This window comes from Eptesicus fuscus, chromosome 7, assembly GCF_027574615.1.
Source record: "Eptesicus fuscus isolate TK198812 chromosome 7, DD_ASM_mEF_20220401, whole genome shotgun sequence".
Lineage (NCBI taxonomy): Eukaryota > Metazoa > Chordata > Mammalia > Chiroptera > Vespertilionidae > Eptesicus > Eptesicus fuscus.
In genome coordinates, this window is record NC_072479.1 from 91,624,506 (window position 1) to 91,643,062 (window position 18,557).

The following is an 18,557-nucleotide window of genomic DNA, read 5'->3' on the forward strand; positions in this document are numbered from 1 at the left end:
CAAAACATATACAGGTGCCAGTCCTTGTGGAGCTTACATTCTAGTGGGGGAGACAGATAATAATTAACATGCATTATAAATAAGGAAATTACGTCCAAAGGTGATAAGTGGGTCAAGAATCCAGCAGGAGGGTTGGAGGTGCTGGAGAGTGTGTATGGAGGCAGGAAGGTGCAGTATTCATAGGGGCTTAGGAGAAACTTCATCCAGAAGACAAGATTTGAACAAAGATGTGAAGATGGTGAATTGGATCTGTTGGCAACTAAGGGGAGACAATTCCAAGTGGAGGAACCGTGTAGAGCAAAGGACCTCAGGATGGAGTGAGCCTGGTGTAAGTTCAAGGAATAACAAGGACATCAATGTGGTTGGAGCAGCTTGTGCAGGCAGAGAGGAGTGGGCAGCAGGTCAGAGACGTAATCGGGGGGTCAGATAAGGTAAAGCTCTGAAAGCCTTGTAAAGATTTTGACTTTGAGGGAAATGGGAGTCAATGCAAGAATTTGAATAGAGGTGTGACATGATCGGGCTTACATTTTAGCAAAATCACTCCAGCTGCTGTGTTGAAAACAGTTTCACAGGAGGTAAGGGTAGGAGCAGGAAGGCCAGTTCAGAGACTGTGGAAATAATCCTGGAGAAAGAGGACACGGCTTGCACAGGGTGCGAGCGCAGAGGTGGTGAGGAGCGGTCAGATTTCGCATGCCTTCTTGAGACACGAAATAAAATGTTCCTGTTCTCACCCGGTCGGCCGGCATGGTTCAGTGGTTGAGTGTTGACCTATGAACTAGGAGGTCACAGTTCAATTCCTGGTCAGGGCACATGCCCAGGGTTTTGGGCTTGATCCCCAGTAGGGGGCATGCAGGAGGCAGCCAATCAATGATTATCTCTCATCATTGATATTTCTATCTCTCTCCCTTCCTCTCTGAAATCACTGAAAATATATATATTTAAAAAAATTAAATAGAATGTTCCTGTTCTCTAACACAGAGTGGGAATCGTGAGCTCACAGCTGCAGCTGTGTGGCATGGATCTCAGTTAGAACAGAACTGTGCTCAGCTGTCCTGTGCGAGAATATTTGGATGACTGGCAGGATTAGGCTTGCATGGGTCTGTATTCAGTGAGGAATCCTGGGCCACAGGAGACTCTTCTTCTGCTCAAAGAAGGTGGTCAAGGCATAGGTATTTGATTCAAGGGACAATAGACAAGGGTGAGAGGGGAAGGATGATTGTGAACGGATTTCAGGATCTGGCGCTTTGACTGGCCCTTGGCCCAGCTCCAAGGAGCCATGCCCGAAGAAGAAAAAGCTTTAGTAAAAGAGCCGTATCATGAAGCATTTCTGGGACATTGGAAACAAAGGAGTCAGCAGAATTGGCACCAGCAACTTCATCAGCGAGCGGAGATGGTGCCATATTGCAGACATGGGTGCTCTCGACATTGGGCACCTGCAGTTGGCGGTGGTGCACACATTGGCAGGCTTCAGTGACAATGGCAGAACACTCAGTTGGCACTGGCTAAGCTGCCTCTGATGGGAAGATACTGGGCATTGCAGCCAGCAGCCAGTAGCAAGTAGCACAGGCATCAGTGCCCTTGCTCTGAAGCAGCCTTTGGCGATCCTTAGTAACAGACTTGGTTCCCTCAGTGGGTGTTAGCAGCACTGAGAACACGTTGGGTAAGTCCTGGTGACATTGTTTCAAGCTTTGGTGACAGGAGCCATCAACCACATAAACTAAAGCAAGAGAGGCAGAAGAGGGCAGATGTCACACGGTCAGCGAATGGTCTGGTGAATAGCACATGTGTGACCTGGGACACCCAGGAAAACTTTAGAAGGCATTTCCATAAGGTCTGGAATACACAGGTAAGTGTAACCCCATTTTGAAGCTCTGCTAGAATTCTACGGAACCCCTTTTATATCTACAGTAAGGGAATGATCCACGAACTATTTCACCAACACTGGGGGGTGAGGGGGAGAGAACAGCAGTCACAATAAATAATAGGTTGGCCTTTAGGTAAATGTTTCTAGCCTCATAGTTTGGTGGTGGTTTTTTATGTTTGTTTATTTCTGTATTTTTTTTTTCCAGCTCAGATTTTTTAATTACCTTAGACATCAAAGTGACTAAGAATTTTTATTTATTTATTTAATCCTCACTTGAGGAAATTGTTTCCATTGATTTTTTTTTAGAGAGAATGGAAGGGAGGGGAAGAGACAGAGAGAGGGAAACATCAATGTGAGAGAGACACATCAACTGGATGTGCCCTGACCAGAGCTCGGGATCAAGCCTGCATGTAACTGAGGTACATGCCTTTGATCAGAATTGAACTAGAGACTTTTCAGTCCGCAGGCCGACGTTCCAATTATTGAGACAAACAGGCTAGAGCAAAGTAATTAGCGTTTTTATCTCTACTTATGTGAATCCCCAGTAGAGAGTCAGCTCTAACAATCATTTTGGTAGTTATTGCTAATTTAATTCAACAAGTATTTTTAAGCACAAATGATACTAGTATATTAAACATCAGCCTCTTGTATTGTAAAATGTAAAAGGGTCTAAGGTCCCTTCCTTCCAGGAATATGTAATTTCCTTGAGCATACATTTGAAATACATACACATATAAGAAAGTTATTAAGTGCCAATGTTTTTATAAGTCCTACAAAAGAAAAGAAACTGAGTGGGTTGGAGAAGTTTGAGAAAAGTTTCTTTTACAGTTTCTCTTGGGGTTAATATATTGGGAAGTAAGCATGCATGAGAGAGAGAGAGAAAGAGAGAGAGAGAGAGAGAGAATGAATGAAAAGGCATCCACTTCTTACTATCTCTAGATCTGTAGGAACATGGGCAGTACCTTTTGTCTGAAGTGACTTCCTAAATGCCCTGTTTGGCTAAAAATATGTATTAATTCTTTGAGATTCAGTTCAAGCATCATCTGCCTATTCAGAAAACCTTCCCTGACCCCCATGCTCTTCCTACTTTTGTAGCTTTATTTTCACAGTGGTTTAGTTTTTGACATTATCTGTCTCTGTCTAAAATGTAGGTAGAACTCCTTGATTCAGGGACCCAGTCTTGTACATTTTTGCATCCCCATCTCTGAACCTAGCATAGGGCCAAAGTGAATGGACTGACTGAATGGATGAATGAACCAGAGATTCACCGGTGAACATGTGGCACGTGGGTGTTGCAGACATTATGCATCTGGAGGTGCGCTAGCTCTCTTTCTCTTGGCTCCAGTCCTACCAGGGGTGCTAAGGTCTCAGGATGTAAGGTCAGATGTTATTCCATGTCTACATCAGTAGCACTTAGAAAAGTGTTCTGTTGAAAGTGAACACCAGAAATATTAATACAGGAGGATGTAATTGAGTCCCAGAGGTGAGAGGCAGGGAAATCAATCTTCTCTACACTTACAGTAATAATCTCTTATACATTTGTATATAAAATTTCACATTTGAAAGCATCTATATTTCGTAGTATTAGAAAATTGTAAATATAACCCTTTCCCATCAAGCAGTGGACACTAAGTAGAGACAGAATTGAGGGTTAAAACTAATGATGCATTGAAGAAAAAGCTTTAACCAGTTGGGATTCTATGATTCATAAATCATAACCTAAAAATCATTTAAAATGTATCTAGTTAGCACTTACACTGTCATGAATTCATTAACTCAGCCCCTTATTTAGCCTGTCCCATTGAAGCTGACTACAGGTATCTGCTTGGACTTGAAGTATTTGACTCATTATAGCTTGAAGGGCAAAGTGATGGATGAAATTCGTAGCTGGATTGATGGCTGAAATCCGTAGCTGTATTTCAGAGGATGGGTATTAGAAAGGAGAAAAGTAGCATGTCCATGTGCCTGAATAAGCTAAGCAAATGCTCTGGGTCATTTTTTGCTTGGAGCATCATGAGCTACCTTAAAACTCCCCACAAAAAGGAGTTTTGAAGGTGCATAAGCATGGCTTTCGATTTACCGGCCTCCTCCTCCAGAAACCCTTCCCTGAACGAAAGAGACCTTCCTTTCCATTTAACTTGCAAAGCTTATATTTTTACCTCTATCATAGTTCTTTTATGCTTTGCTTTGTATTAAAGTCACTGGAATATTGGTCCAACTTTCTTTGCTAGACTGTAATCTCTTTGAAGGCAGATACTGTGTACTTTTACCCTTTTTCTCCTTTCATGATGTCTGAGACATAAGTAGATGTTCAATGCATTTGTAAACAAACTGAACAGAGACTTCTCACTTGAGTGCTTTCTATAAAAAATAAGAAATATAGCCAGATTAGATTCAACTATTAAATTAGAACCTAATTCAACTGTATTGCAAGGGGAGGGAACAATGGCTCATTCAAAATGGTGGAGATGTTTTAGCGCTCTTGTGTAAGTCTACATATTCTGCTTTTCTATGAAAACACAATGCCTTTAGGAATTAATGGAACTGCGTGGTCAAGATCTGACCCCTCAGCTTCTCAGCTCACTTCCATTGCATTCTATCCCACATACATTTATTGAGCCCTTGTGCTTTAAGTACTCTCTTCATTTCCACTCTTCTCTCACTTCCACTTTGGGTTGGGAATTAATTAGGTTTCTTCCAAGAGATACAGACAGGAAGCCCTCTCAGCATTATGCTTATTCATTTAATCTCTTACATAAGAAGACCCTAGTTATGATTTCATACAACTTCTCTTCTAATGTCTGGTGGGATAACTATAGTCCCAAATATTTAAAAAATAATTTAGTGGCTGATGATCATATTTTAAAATTTTGCCCCTTTTTTTAATCTGGAAAAGGAATACTCTGCGAGTAATCCACTCGTAGAGAATGGAAAGCTCACTGGGCAATGCGGTCACGGGTACTTTTAGTTACAGGCTTTTACATCAGTCACTGAGTCTCTTTTTGTTATTTTTTGGCCCAGGCAAGAGAAATGTCAAAAATTCATTGAGTTTCCTGGCCAGTGTGCTTAGTGGTTTAGCATGGACCTATGAACCAGTTCGATTCCCGGTCAGGGCACATGCCCAGGTTGTGGGCTTGATCCCCAGTGTGGGGTGTGCATGAGTCAGTCAATAAATAATTCTCTCTCATCATTGATGTTTCTCTCTTTCTCCCTCTATCTCTCTCCCTCTCCCTTCCTCTCTGAAATCAATAAAAACATATTTAAAAAATTCATGGAGGTTTGTTAATTTAGTGAGCATTTATTGAACAAAAGCAAATGGTTATAATTAATATTAATTTAGTCCTAAGTGCCAGTCACTTGATATGCATTATAAATTTATAGTTTACAATAATCTAATGTGGTAAATTCCACTATTATTTCCATTTTACATATGAGGAAACAGGATTAGAGAATTCCAATGACTTGCCCATAGTAACACAAGTAGTAGGTGGCTAACCTAGGATTAATTAAATTAACTAAAAGCTCATAAGAGTTCATTTTTTGAGCCCCTGCAAATTCCTTAAAGGTGCCTGAAGTGGATTATTCAGCTCACTCATCTCAAGATCTCCTTACTATCCTTCTCAGGTTCCAAGTACAGTGTTTAGACAACACAGAGAGGTGGCTGAGAACCTCAGTTAACCTGCCTGTGTGAATCCAGGCAGTGTCTTCATCTACAACAGCAGTCATCCATCCTCGATACTTCATCTATTCCCTTGCTTCCTCTTTCTCCATAGCACTTATTTACCTGACATTACATATTTTTACTTCTTTTTGTCTGCATCCCCCACAGGAATCCGCTGCCTGAGGACAGTGACTGTGTATATCTTGTTGTTTTTTTTTTAAACAAAGAATCCTCAGCATCTAGAACAGTGCCTGTCATGCAGTAGGTATTTCATAAAATATTTATTGAGCGAATGAATAAAAAAAGATGCATCTTGCTTATTGTTTATGCCCGAAGTAGTAATTTTCATATATATATACACACATTTAATCCTCACCTGAGGATATTTTTTCCATTTATTTTTAGAGAGTGGAAAGGAAATGGAGAGAGAGAGAAACACCGATGTGAGAGAGACACATTGATTGGTTGCATCCCCCATGCCCTCAGTCCTGGGGATCCTGCAACTGAGACATGTGCCCTTGACCAGAATCAAACCTGGGACCCTTCAGTCTTCAGGCTGACGCTCTATCCACTGAGCCAAACTGGCTAGGGCCCAAAGTAATAATTTTTAGGTATACTTAATGGACTGAAGGAGCTTCACTTTTTTCTTGGTTCACATTCAGTCGTCTATAAAATTTTTATGTAAGTCACACTACAATAGAACACACAATGTAATGAGCTCTGTTTTAAGTCCTTTACATCTATTGACTTATTCACTCTTACAACTACCTGTGGGGTGGGTAAAATCAAGCTCAGGAAGTCTGGTCATGTTCCCAACCATTACACCATGCTGCTTTCTGGTTAAATTCCATAAAAAATGTCATCTCCATGGAGTTTAATTCTCAAAAGATGTGTCTTCATTCTCTCCTATAGAATGCCCTTCCATCTTCCCCATTTTTCCTTCCTCTCTACCCAGATTAAATAAGAAAATAAACCTTGGATGTTGTGGCTCAGTTCGTTGGAGCGTTGTCCCGTACATCAAAAAGTAACAGGTTTGATTCCTGGTCAGGGCACATACCCAGGTTGTGGGTTTGATTCTTCAACAGGGAGCATATGGGAGGCAACTGACTGATGTTTCTCTCTCTCTCCCTCTACCTTCTTCTCTCTCTAAAATCAATGAAAACATATCCTTTGGTGAGGAGTTAAAAAGAAAAGAAAGTTGTTTTATTTCATTCCATTATGCCTTTCCTTCTTTGGAACAGCAATGCCTACTGTTAGTGAAGTTTTTTTCAGGCCACCTTCAAGGATAAACAAATGGTTTGATCCCCATGGGTCACTGGATAATAGACATGGTCTATGTCTACATTTTTTCTTTCTCATGTTTGTCTCCTTCCTGCTTCTCTAGGGCTTTGGGATCCCTGCCACAGCCCTTCCCTTCCAGCCTTGAAAAGAGAGTTTAGTGGTCTATGGAAGTTGCAACATCTGCCTTTAAAGCCTGAAATTTAAAAGGAAATCCAATTTTATAAGCAATTCCCTTTCTTGCATTTAGTCATTTGGCCCTTTTCTGCCCATTTACAGTTTTTCTCACAAAAACACAAGCATCCTCAGAGCCTTGTATCTCCGATATAGCACAGTATCTACCCAGGAGGCAACTGTCATGAGCACAGACACCTGAGATTTCATCCCAGCTCTGTCACTAAGGAACAATCTGCCTGGGGGCAAGTCATGCAATATGATCAGGTCTTGGTTTCCTCATCCGTGAAATGACTCAAGTCAGAGGCTGAGCAGGTATTTCAAGGCCCTTTCCAGCTCTAAATTGTGATGTTCTTAAATTACATAAAGAAGAGAAAAAGATTTCTAGATTTCTTTACTATGCCTACTGATCGCAGTGCCACTCCAAGGGAGCCACTGTTCTTTACTAAATGAGGGTGAGCTTCTCAAAGTTGAAGGATGATAGCTGTTGGGGTTGGCCATAGGTCAGAACCTAATTACTGGCAGGATTTCTCCCCTACTTCCCTGTAAATATTCAGGGGAGACAATGAGTAAATCTAGTATTTCAGCTCTTTGTCTTCATAATAAACTACTACTAATAATAATACAAAATAAGTTCATTTAAAATAAAACACGAAAAATCATCCCTCTTTCACTTAGGAAGAATGCAGCAGTCATCTTGCTTTCGGAAGCTGCATAAAACCTTGGACCAGAGCTGTGGTCGGCAAACTGCGACTCGCGAGCCACATGTGGCTCTTTGGCCCCTTGAGTGTGGCTCTTCCACAAAATACCAACGCCTGGGCGAGTCTATTTTGAAGAAGTGGCGTTAGAAGAAGTTTAAGTTTAAAAAATTTGGCTCTCAAAAGAAATTTCAATCGTTGTACTGTTGATATTTGGCTCTGTTGCCTAATGTGTTTGCCGACCACTGGACCAGAGCATTGGTAAGTATAAGGGGACTGTGTCACTCTCACACCTAGCAGTTCTTTGGAGTTACTGATCTGAAGAAAGGCAGCAGTTGAGGCACAGAAAGGAGAAAGTGTTTCTGGCATAGAATGGCTAAATTCTCAGGAATTCTGTTACCTCTTCCTGGGAAGGGAGACTATATGTCTTGGCTTACCTTGCAGTTTAGTGAGGATCATATCACTGAGTCCTAGTGAATCAAATGTAGTCTAAGGTAAGTGATGCACTTCCAAGCCTAGCAATACAACATCCTGTGTTCTCAGCTCCTCTTTATCCTGCCCTTATGGCAGCCCTCAGAGAACTCTGAGATGGGAGAGCCACATTAACGAAGAAGCCTGGATCCCTGAGTCACTGGTTGGAGAAGAGTTTCCTGACCCCCACTGGACTCAATGTGAGTGAGAACAAAATTTAATAGTGTTAAGACACTGAAATTTTGTAGTTGTTTGTTATAGCAGCTAGAGTTCATTACCTGTAGAGTGTGCCAGGCTGAGGACAAATGATAAGAAAGATCTGAATAACTTGTTGTCACTTCAGAATTTATATATCCAAATTACTTAAGTATTTCACCTTAAGGTCAATTACTCTTTTGCCCTTCCCTATTCTCTAATGGCACCAACATTTCTCCTGAAAAAAATAAGTCATCTTTTACAGTGATCTAAGTGAGGATATCTACTTGTCCCAGAACCATGAGATACTTATAGAACAGAATGGAGCTTGAGAGGATTCTAGGAACACTGCAGACTCTCTCACCAAAACTAGACCTAAAGGAAGTAGAACATCCTATGCCTTCAGTTAGACTATGGGTCCAATCATGTATTAACTTTAGGTTAGATTCCCCATGTTCATGGTGCACATATGTGTGTGAGATTTTTGTTGTGAGTATATCTTTAACTAGATATTCACAGGGTAGTAGGTCTACATTGGGTGGCACAAAGTTGAAGATATCAGGTGTTGAAAAGAAAGAAATGCAAGTAGAAGCAATGAGGGTAGGTGGAGAGTGAGTGATGGCATGGGAGAAGGCAAAGTTATCCTGTCAGAAACTATCCTGAGAGCATCTGTGCCTGTAGCCAACATTTTGTCATTGCCCTTTTGAGAAATAGCAGAAGAAATAGAAATAAGTTTCTATCATTTTTCTAAGTGACAGGGAGATAAGACTGAACCTTCGTTTCTAGACTCTTAAGGAAATTACGTTGGTTGTACTCCTATCCCCTAAAGCAGTGGTCGGCAAACCGCAGCTTGTGAGCCACATGCAGCTCTTTGGCCCCTTGAGTGTGGCTCTTCCACAAAATACCACGGCCTGGGCTAGTCTATTTTGAAGAAGTGGCGTTAGAAGAAGTTTAAGTTTAAAAAATTTGGCTCTCAAATGAAATTTCAATCGTTGTACTGTTGATATTTGGCTCTGTTGACTAATGAGTTTGCCAACCACTGCCCTAAAGCTTGCACACTTCTTCACCAACCATCAAGACTAGAATTAACATCTGAATTTTAAGGACCTTGGAAGAACTAGAATCTTTCAGAACATAGTCCTGAACAGGAAGCAGATTGAGATAACGTCACTTTCATAATACTCCTTTTATACTCTGAAATAATTTGTGATCCCATTGTATTAAGACTTTCATTTCTGGAGATATTATCTTGCCCTGTGACACAGCTATTGCCAAATCTGGTCCCCAATACTTTGCTTTACTAATAAAGTTTGGAAATAAAGCCGATATTTTTTGAGGGTGGGGTTTGTGCTCTCCAGCTTACCAGTTCCCACCGCTCCATGTTGTCATGCCTTTATTAATATTCGAGTTTTCAATCCCTGCCAATGCATCTCTACATCCTTGCTCACAAACTTTTTTTTTGTCAACTGTTGTCTTTATCTATTTGCTTTGATCAGACCTAAAGTTAAATAGTCCCTTTAACTGTCTCACTTTATTAGCTTTTTAAAATGTGTTTTCTTTGCTAATATCCTTAAAGCCTTATCCAATATACTTTGACTAATTTACTTCCCTACTATAGATGTAAATACTCTATTTTTAGCAATGAGTCACCAATAAAGAATAAACATGCTTTTAAAATTTGTAGTGTTTTATGGGATTACTTGTGTGAATTACTTAGACTAGTGGTGTTCAAAGCATGAAGACTTTTTGTGCAATTGACAAATCTCTAATATGTCTAATTTCTGTATGATTGTATTATATCAAGCTACATTATATAAGGTGTCCCAAAATATGTATACACACTTTGAAGCTGAGAGCTCAATGGATTTTTTTTTTCTTTTCAGATTTAACCCATTGGAATTAATAATTATCCAAAATGTGTATTCTTCTTATTGGGACACCCTGCATATCACTCTACAGATCAGATGCATGTACCTCTTTTCTGAGTGATGTAAAATGTGGCTCCTAATTTATTTAAATGTGAATACCACAGTCTCATGAAGATGGCCCATGGAAATAAAAGATGCTTTTGTTGTTGCTGTTGTTAATGGGCTATTCCATTTTAATCACAAATGTTGACATGGGAAGTAGATTGTATAGCGGTAAACCTCTGAGTTGTCCCCAATGACCCTATCTCCTGGGATTGACATCCCTGTGCAAACACCTCCTATTGGGTGGGGGCTGGGTCTAGTGACTTGATTCTAATAAACAGAATATGACTAAGGATGGGACGTTCTCATCACAGGGAGAAAATGGTCTTCCTTTTTTCTTTCTTCCTTTGAATTGTATCTACATGAGAAGATGGATGTTAGCCGAACCTACTGTGGTAATCATTTCACAACATATTAAATGAAATCATCATGCTGTACACCTTAAACTTATACAGTGATGTATGTACATTATTTTTCAATAAAACTGGAAAAAAATAATAGAAGAAAGGATGAGGCACTGTAAAAGCCTGGACTTCCATCTTGCTGGCACTTTCTTGTCCTCTTACATGCTCCTGCTGTTGAAGCCAGATGCCTGCTGTGAGATGCTTTATGAAGGCTCATGTGACAATGAACTAAGGGAGGCCTTCAGCTAACAGCTTCTGAAATATTGAGGCCTCAGTCCAAAGTCACCCAAGGAACAGAATCCTGCCTACATCCACATGTGACCTAGTAAGTGGTTCCTTCCCAGTTGAGTCTTGAGATGACTGTAGCTCAGAGCTTGAGAACCCAGCTAAGTTGCACCTGGAGTCTTGACGCACAGACACTCAGAGATAACAAATGTAGTTGTTATATACCACTAAGATTTGGGGGTGCTTTGGAACCACGGACACCTCTTCATGGGCAGATGAGCCAGTTCAGGTTCCCTCTCTCTCAGAGAAGAGACCCCCAACTGGGGGCTGATGCCAGGGTCCCTAGACGGCAGACAGAACCCGGCTTGGTCTGGGGAGTTTGCCCAAGACATTGACTGGTGAGCTGGGTCTTGAACCCAGGTCTGCACCTAAGAAATAAGGGAAGTGGATCCTTCCCACAGAGGCTGGGGATACACCCACCCCTCAGGGGCTGCCTCTGGTGAAGGGGCAGGGGTGCCTACAGACCCACTATGCACCCCTGCGCCTTTGTCTTCCAGTGCCCAAGGCTGCTCCCCTCCCCTGGACGGCAAACCATGCTCAGCATCTGCTCCCACCCGCCAGTTGTCCCCTCCCCACTGGCTGCTTGGCGGGGCTGGGTGGGCTCTGCTATAAGAAGAGCTGGAAGACCTCACCCAGCTGTGCTCCTCAGCACCAGTCGTGGCCTTGGCCGAGAGAGAGGTGCCACCCTGGGGTATGGCTAGTGTGGTCTTCAGACTGGTCTCATCTCTGTTGCCTTAACGCTGCATGGCCCGGGATCCTGGGAGCCTGGCTCCATGCCCAGGAGCACTATGTGTGACAGTGTGGGGTGGGCGTCCTCAGGAGGGTCTGGGTAAACTGGTGAGGACAGATGTATCATGGAAAATGGGAAGTGCAGCTCTCAGGGTGGCTGAGGGAGGGAGGCTGACATGTGCTGGTGGGGCTGGCATGGAGAGCAGCCTCCGTGAGAGTGGGCACAGTGCCTCCGTCTATCATGTGACATTTAAAAGTGCTCTGTCCCTGGGCTCCACAAGGTAGGAGTCACCTGTCTGGGAGATTGACAGGAGAGCTGTCTGCCCCTGAGGCGCTGTCTTCCAGGGAGGGTCAGCGGGGAGGATGAGAACCACGCGTCATTGTGCAAAGAGAAATCATGAAGATGGGGCCGAGAAAAGGCCCGTCTGCCTACAGACTGACCCCCTGTCCACTAGCTGGGGTCCAGCACAGCCCCCAGAGCCATGTGGACAATTGGCTCTGTCTACTCCAGCCACATGGGGACAAAAAGGATCTTTTACATTGCGGAGATTTTATACATAAATATATTTTGTCTGTAATGAGCCATTCTCAATAAATGTTATTCTCACTGCAACGTTGGGAAAAAAAAGATTTGGGGGTAATTTGTTATATAGCTTTAGACAACTAGCACAGAATTTTGTTTTTCTATTGGATTAACTGATAATTCCTTTATTATTATTTTTAACCAATCTCAAATTGAGGATGGGAATGGGGATAATTTAATACAATCAGAGATATTCAGTGCCATTCAGTGAAAAAAATAATTAGGACAATGTAGCGCAGCCCGACCAGCATGGCTCAGTGGTTGAGCATTGACCTATGAACCAGGAGGTCACAGTTCGATTCCCTGTCAGGGCACATGCCCAGGTTGTGGGCTTGTTCCCTAGTGTGGGCTGTGCAGGAGGCAGCTGATCAATGATTCTCTGTAATCATTGATGTTTCTATCTCTCGCTTCTTCTCCCTTCCTCAATAAAAATATATTAAAGAACAAAGAACTACATAGCTCAACATAAGTTGGTTAAATTGAACTGAACTTAGAAATAAAGGCAGCTAAAATGGAGGTGTTCATTATGCAATAAAGTAGAAGTAGAGTAGCAATGAACAAAACAATGAATACCAGAAACTGTACAATGATCAAGAATCCTGTGATAACAACATTCAGTAGCCATCAGATATTTTTGTGTTTGAGCAACATTTCACTGAGGAGAATGAACAGGCAAGGAGAGAGGCTATCAGAGAAGCAGGAAGATACCGTATTTTCCGGCGTATAAGACGACTGGGCATATAAGATTTTCCTGGGTTAAAAAGTCGTCTTATACGCCAGAAAATACGGTATATATATATATATATATATATATATATATATATATATATATTATAAATATATATATAATGTGTGTGTGTGTGTGTGTGTGTGTGTGTGTGTGTTTGTGTGTGTATGTATACCGTATTTTCCGGTGTATAAGATGACTTTTTAACCCAGGAAAACCTTATACACCCAGTCGTCTTATATGCCAGAATGTACGGTAATCAGGTATGGGGAAGCCAAAAGAAGACAATTAAGAGTATCAGAATCTACGAAAGCCAGAGTCAAGTGAAGGTGAAAAGGGGCTTATGAATGTCTGCTCTGCTGGCCACTGGTGACCTTAGTGCTGGTTGTGTGCTGTGGCAGCAAAGGAACTAGTAGACCTAAGTGGAAGGAAAGACGAGTGGAAACAAGGGAAAGGGGGATAGCAAGGAGACAACTACTTGCTAAGAAGTATTCAGATAACTACTAAAAAATTCCAAAAGATATTATGAATCAGGAGAATATTAGAAAAGGAAATATTGAAAAGTGAAGTGAGCATGTGATCTCAAAGTTGCTAGTATGCTGAAATACATTCTCAATTCAGGATGAGAAATCTTAAGAGAACAAATACATTTGGGCCTTGACATGAAGTCCTGCAAACCTTTAAAATAAATATCCTTTGAATTCCTGACTTCCAGTTGTTATATTGTCAAAGGACAAAAGAGATTATGTCCTTTTAAAAGGATATTAGAGGATTATCCAAAGACCTCGCCACAGAGAATTCTTATCTGGTAAAAGATAAATTATACATTGCAAATAAGTAATCAGATAATTTCTCTGTGTCAAAGGAACAGAAAAAGCCCATTATGCTTACAGTTTCTAAGAGAGTAACGAAGATCATCTTCTCATAGGACTTTTGGTATGTTTCCTTTCTTAAAAGTGAGAAGGGTGAAATTTGATCTTCAAAAGTTCAGGGAAACTTGTAGACCTAAATACTGGGTTGGGATTGGTGAAGGAAGTGGATGCTGGATGAACATTGATATTAAGCACTGCTATGAAAGGTTAAGCATTGCAAAAGACTGAGGGAAAGAATGGGTGGAGGGAGAATTAATGTGATTACTGTTCTAAATATGTCTGTGCTTAGAATCTATCGAATGTATTCTTTGTGCCCAATGTATCAAGTGTACTTGAGAACATGTGGTGGTGAACATTTCAATACAAAAAGGGCATATTCTAGAAAAACCATTCTTACCAAGGGAATAAGCTTTTGTCCTTGAAACTTGAAACATCAAACACAAATAAAGCATGAAGAACATGGCTTGAAGTGTGCTAACAGGTCAAGATCGCACTTAGAAAACCACCTTTTCTCTGTTTAGGAACAATCTCGCTTGTTCCAAAACACAGTATGTTAATTAAAGGATCTCAGGTAGCAATCACGAAATATTTTTCCTGACAGATCAAGAACACAAATATTCTGAAGACCCAAATTGCATAAACACAACGAAGAGACATTTTGTCCATTTTCTGGCAGTGCAAAGCTAGAGTGAATGCAAATGAATGTGCTGGCAGTAAAATTACACTATTAACCATCTGAAGATTGGGCTCATTACCTAAGAAAGCAAAGCATCAATTTGTAGCATTATAACATTCTGTTTGTGCTGCTGAACACATGTTTGGATGTTTTTATATATTATCTGTTCATTTGGGTGCCTAGTAAGCACTTTGCATCAGTCTCTTGATAGAAGTTTAATTTTGTATTGTTTCTATTATATTGTTTTGTCTAATGGGAATGATATTCTGTCTTAAAAGTAAACACTTCATTTATTCTCCAAATAATTTTGAGTTCAAGTGGTTTTGTTTCTCATTATTAAATGTCATGGATAAGCTTACAGATATATTTTAAAACTGAGGTACTCTTTGATTTAAAAAATTATATTTGAATAACATGTGAGGAAAACATTCATTCATTCAATCACTAATTCTTTTAAAAATATTTTTATTGATTTCAAAGAGGAAGAGAGATATAAATATCAATGGTGAGCAAGAATCATTGATGGGCTGCCTCCTGCATATCCCCTATTGGGGATCAAGACCACAATCCCAGCATGTGCCCTGACTAGGAATCGAACTGTGACCTCCTGGTTCATATATTGACTGGTCCATACCAACTGGCTATTCTTTTATTATTTTAACTGGAGGCCCAATGCACAAAATTTATGCAAGGGGCTTGGCCAGCCCTCGCAGCCCTGGCTTCATCCGGAAGGTTGTCTGGACGGTTGTTCTGCTGTTCAGTCTAATTAGCATATTAGCTCTTTATTATATAGGATGTGTAAGAACAGTTGAAAATTCAAGGATGGATGTGACATTGTTTGTGCCCTAAGGATGTTTGTAATAATATTATCAGTGCCTTCAGGGAGAACAAGCATAGAACTATCAAATCTCAGAGGAAAAAGAGAGCAGTATATTCCTTCATTCCACAAATATTTTGGCCACCTACTATGTGTCAGGCACTGTTCTAGGGAATGTGTACATAGAAGGGAATAAGGCAGTCATGGTCCCTGATCTTGGGAACCTGCATCCTCAGGGAGAAGTGGAAAATAAGAAAGAAAAATGAATTAATAATATAACTTGGGGTAGCCATAAGTACTATGAAGAAAAAACTAAAGTAGGACAATACAAAGGGCAGTGTAAATGAGCAAGGAGTGTGACTTTGAGATCATGAAGGCCCCTGAGAGGAGTTGACGGCTGAGTAGAGATTTGATGATGTATGGAAGCAAGTGAATAAAGATCTGAAGAAAAGACTTTCTAGGCAGAATCCAATATGGAAAGACCTTGAGGCAAAAATGAGCTTGGCAAGTTTTTGAACAAAAATAAATTATTTGATGAGAGTACAGGAGAAGGGGAGAGTGAGGGTTGAGGTCATAGATGTGAAAAAGGGCCAGATTCTATTGACTTTTATAGGCCATTGGAGATTTTTTAAAATATGTTTTTATTGACTTTAGAGAGAGGAAGGGAGATGGAGAGAGAGAGAAGCATTGATGAGAGACTGAAATATTGATTAGCTGCCTCCTGCACATCCTCACTAGGGATCAAGCCTGCAACTGGGCATGTGCCCTGACTGTGAATCCAACCAGTGATCTCTTGGTGCATGGTACGATGCTCAACCAACTGAACCACAGAAATCAGGGCTGGCCGTTGGAGATTTTAACCAGGTCATGGCCTGTGGCATGATATGATATATATTTTAGAAGGGTTGTTCTTGATGCTGTGTGTAAATTTAATTGTAAGTTGGTAAAAAAGGTATCTAGGACAGAGATTAGGATTGCCCAGGCTAGAGAGGACCAAGGAGAAATGGACTCAACTAGTCTAACCTAGAGAAGACAGATTAGAATCTAGTGTAGTCCAGTCAGAGATGATTGGTTTGAACTAGGGTGATAATTACCAAGGTGGAGATAAGTGACTCCACTTTAGGGGAAGTTTCACAAAGGAAGTGATATGGAACAATGTGAGCTGAACTTCAAATGATGGCCAGCACTATGACAAGGGGAGAGTCATTCATTGATTTACTGAGTGCCTACCATGGGCTGGGCACTGGTCTAGGTGTTGTGGGCATAGCAGTGCAGAAGCTCTTGCTGACAATAGGGAGAAAACTTGCTGAGTAATATTTTAAGTAAAGATTCAAAAGTAGTGAGGTGAACAATACACGTAAAGAATTACTTTTAGAATTAGTTCTAAGGATGCTTTATTTTATTTTTTCCTTTTAGTGGAGAAATTGTATGATTAACCTTCTTTGTATGCTTGACTCTCCTTGAATTTGCAAAAGTGTTAAGTTTCTATCAGTAGCAACTCAGTTTATTATCAGTTGGCAAATATTATCAGATCCCTTCCTTAGAAACAATGGTTAATATATATCTTTCCCATCCTGCTACCCTGCCTCAAATTCCCCCATCCCACCCCAATTTTTTCCCAGCTGGATAACAACTTCAACTTCCCCTCCTTCTAGTTCCTACTGTGTACTCCTCCAGAATGAGCTGACTTAGAGCATTCTAGTCATGTCTGTTTCCCAGAGCTTACAGAATAAATTCCAAATTCCTTAGCCTGCACCAACTGACCCAACTACTTTTTCTGCTTTATCTCTACTTCACTCTCCTATTGTTTTAATCACATTGAATTTTTTCTTCTTTTTAAAAAAATATTGTTCTACTTGTGCTGAAAAGAAATAACAAAACTTTCTTCAAATAACAAAGAAATAACAAAATTAACCACCTTAACCAAATTTTTTTTTAGTGTATAGTTTAGGGGCATTAAGTACATTCACATTGCTGTGCAAATCCCATCGGATTTTAAATCATACAGTATCACTATTCCCCTAACACTCTGGAAGTTTGTTGCCTGGACCATACGTGGGTTCCTCTGGCTCCTGAAATGCCTTTTCCTTTCATTAGCAATTAACATACTATCTATCTTGAAGACCAATGCTCAGATCCTACCTCTTGCTTTAGGCTCCTATGAAACCTTATCTGGACACAGAAGGTCAACTCTGTTGCTAGGTAACATACTAGCAAAATGCATCTGGACTGGGAAAATTTATACATGAACTATATATACCTGATGGGGATGTGATGCTTTGGACTCTGCCAAGTGATGACTCTTATAATTAGGCAGGTCCCTGTCCCTGGAGGCTAAGCCTCTGGAGCTGTAATAGGAGATATTGCCTCTTATGGGGCATGAGGCTTCTAATCCAGGAACATCCCTGTATCCATCCAATATTGATCTTATCTTCTTGTACTTGAGGGGCCTGGGCGGATGTTTGTACTGATATAAGGACTCTCACTGAAGAGAAACTCTGACGCTGCCTGTTGGCCAGTGGTGTTTCCTGTATTGAATCCTTGTAGGTAAGTCTAAAGAACAGCTTTGGGGAGTTGCATCAATCTGTGGAAATGTCCTAATTACTGACACCCCTTGCACATCTGGACTTAAACCACTGGGACTGTACTTAGAGTGAGGGAAACAAAGCATGGCTTACCTTTGGGAGGAGCTGGATTGCCTGTAGAATTCTCTGTCTGTGCCCAGAATTAAGGATCCCAATTTCCAATAAATCCTGATCTTCCATAACATTGCTTCCCTGAAACAAAACCAGAAGTGTTGTAAGTTAAGTCAGGCATTTTTATTATGGGTAAATAATGATTTATTTAATACAGAGACAAATAACCAACATATGATCTGAATTTTATAGACAAAAACGTCATGTTTCTGTGAGGGTAGGATTAGAGGGGGTCACCCACGTTGCAAGTTCTGGGAAAACTTCCTTCCCTCACCAATACTCTCATGATTTACTATTTCTGGTTGGATTATCTGCACTGAGGATTCATTCCTGTGACGTAAAACTTTGTCCCCCTACAATGTAAATGCTTCTAGGGAGTGGTGCCATTTAGAACCATCCATGACTTATACCTTGATGTGAATGAATCAGTTTTGTTTTTCCCCCCCAGGAAAACAGA

General features: G+C 40.8%; 1 protein-coding gene across 16 annotated transcripts in view; it reads right to left on the reverse strand.

Annotated features, from left to right (window-relative positions):
- ANKS1B (ankyrin repeat and sterile alpha motif domain containing 1B) overlaps positions 1–18,557 on the reverse strand; it is an 808,746-nt gene that overhangs the window by 261,911 nt on the left and 528,278 nt on the right. For all 16 annotated transcript variants that reach the window (XM_054719390.1, XM_054719389.1, XM_054719388.1 and 13 more), the window contains one exon: positions 18,083–18,181. In XM_054719390.1, coding sequence (XP_054575365.1) covers positions 18,083–18,181 — 99 coding nt within the window. The remainder of the gene's footprint in view (positions 1–18,082; positions 18,182–18,557) is intronic.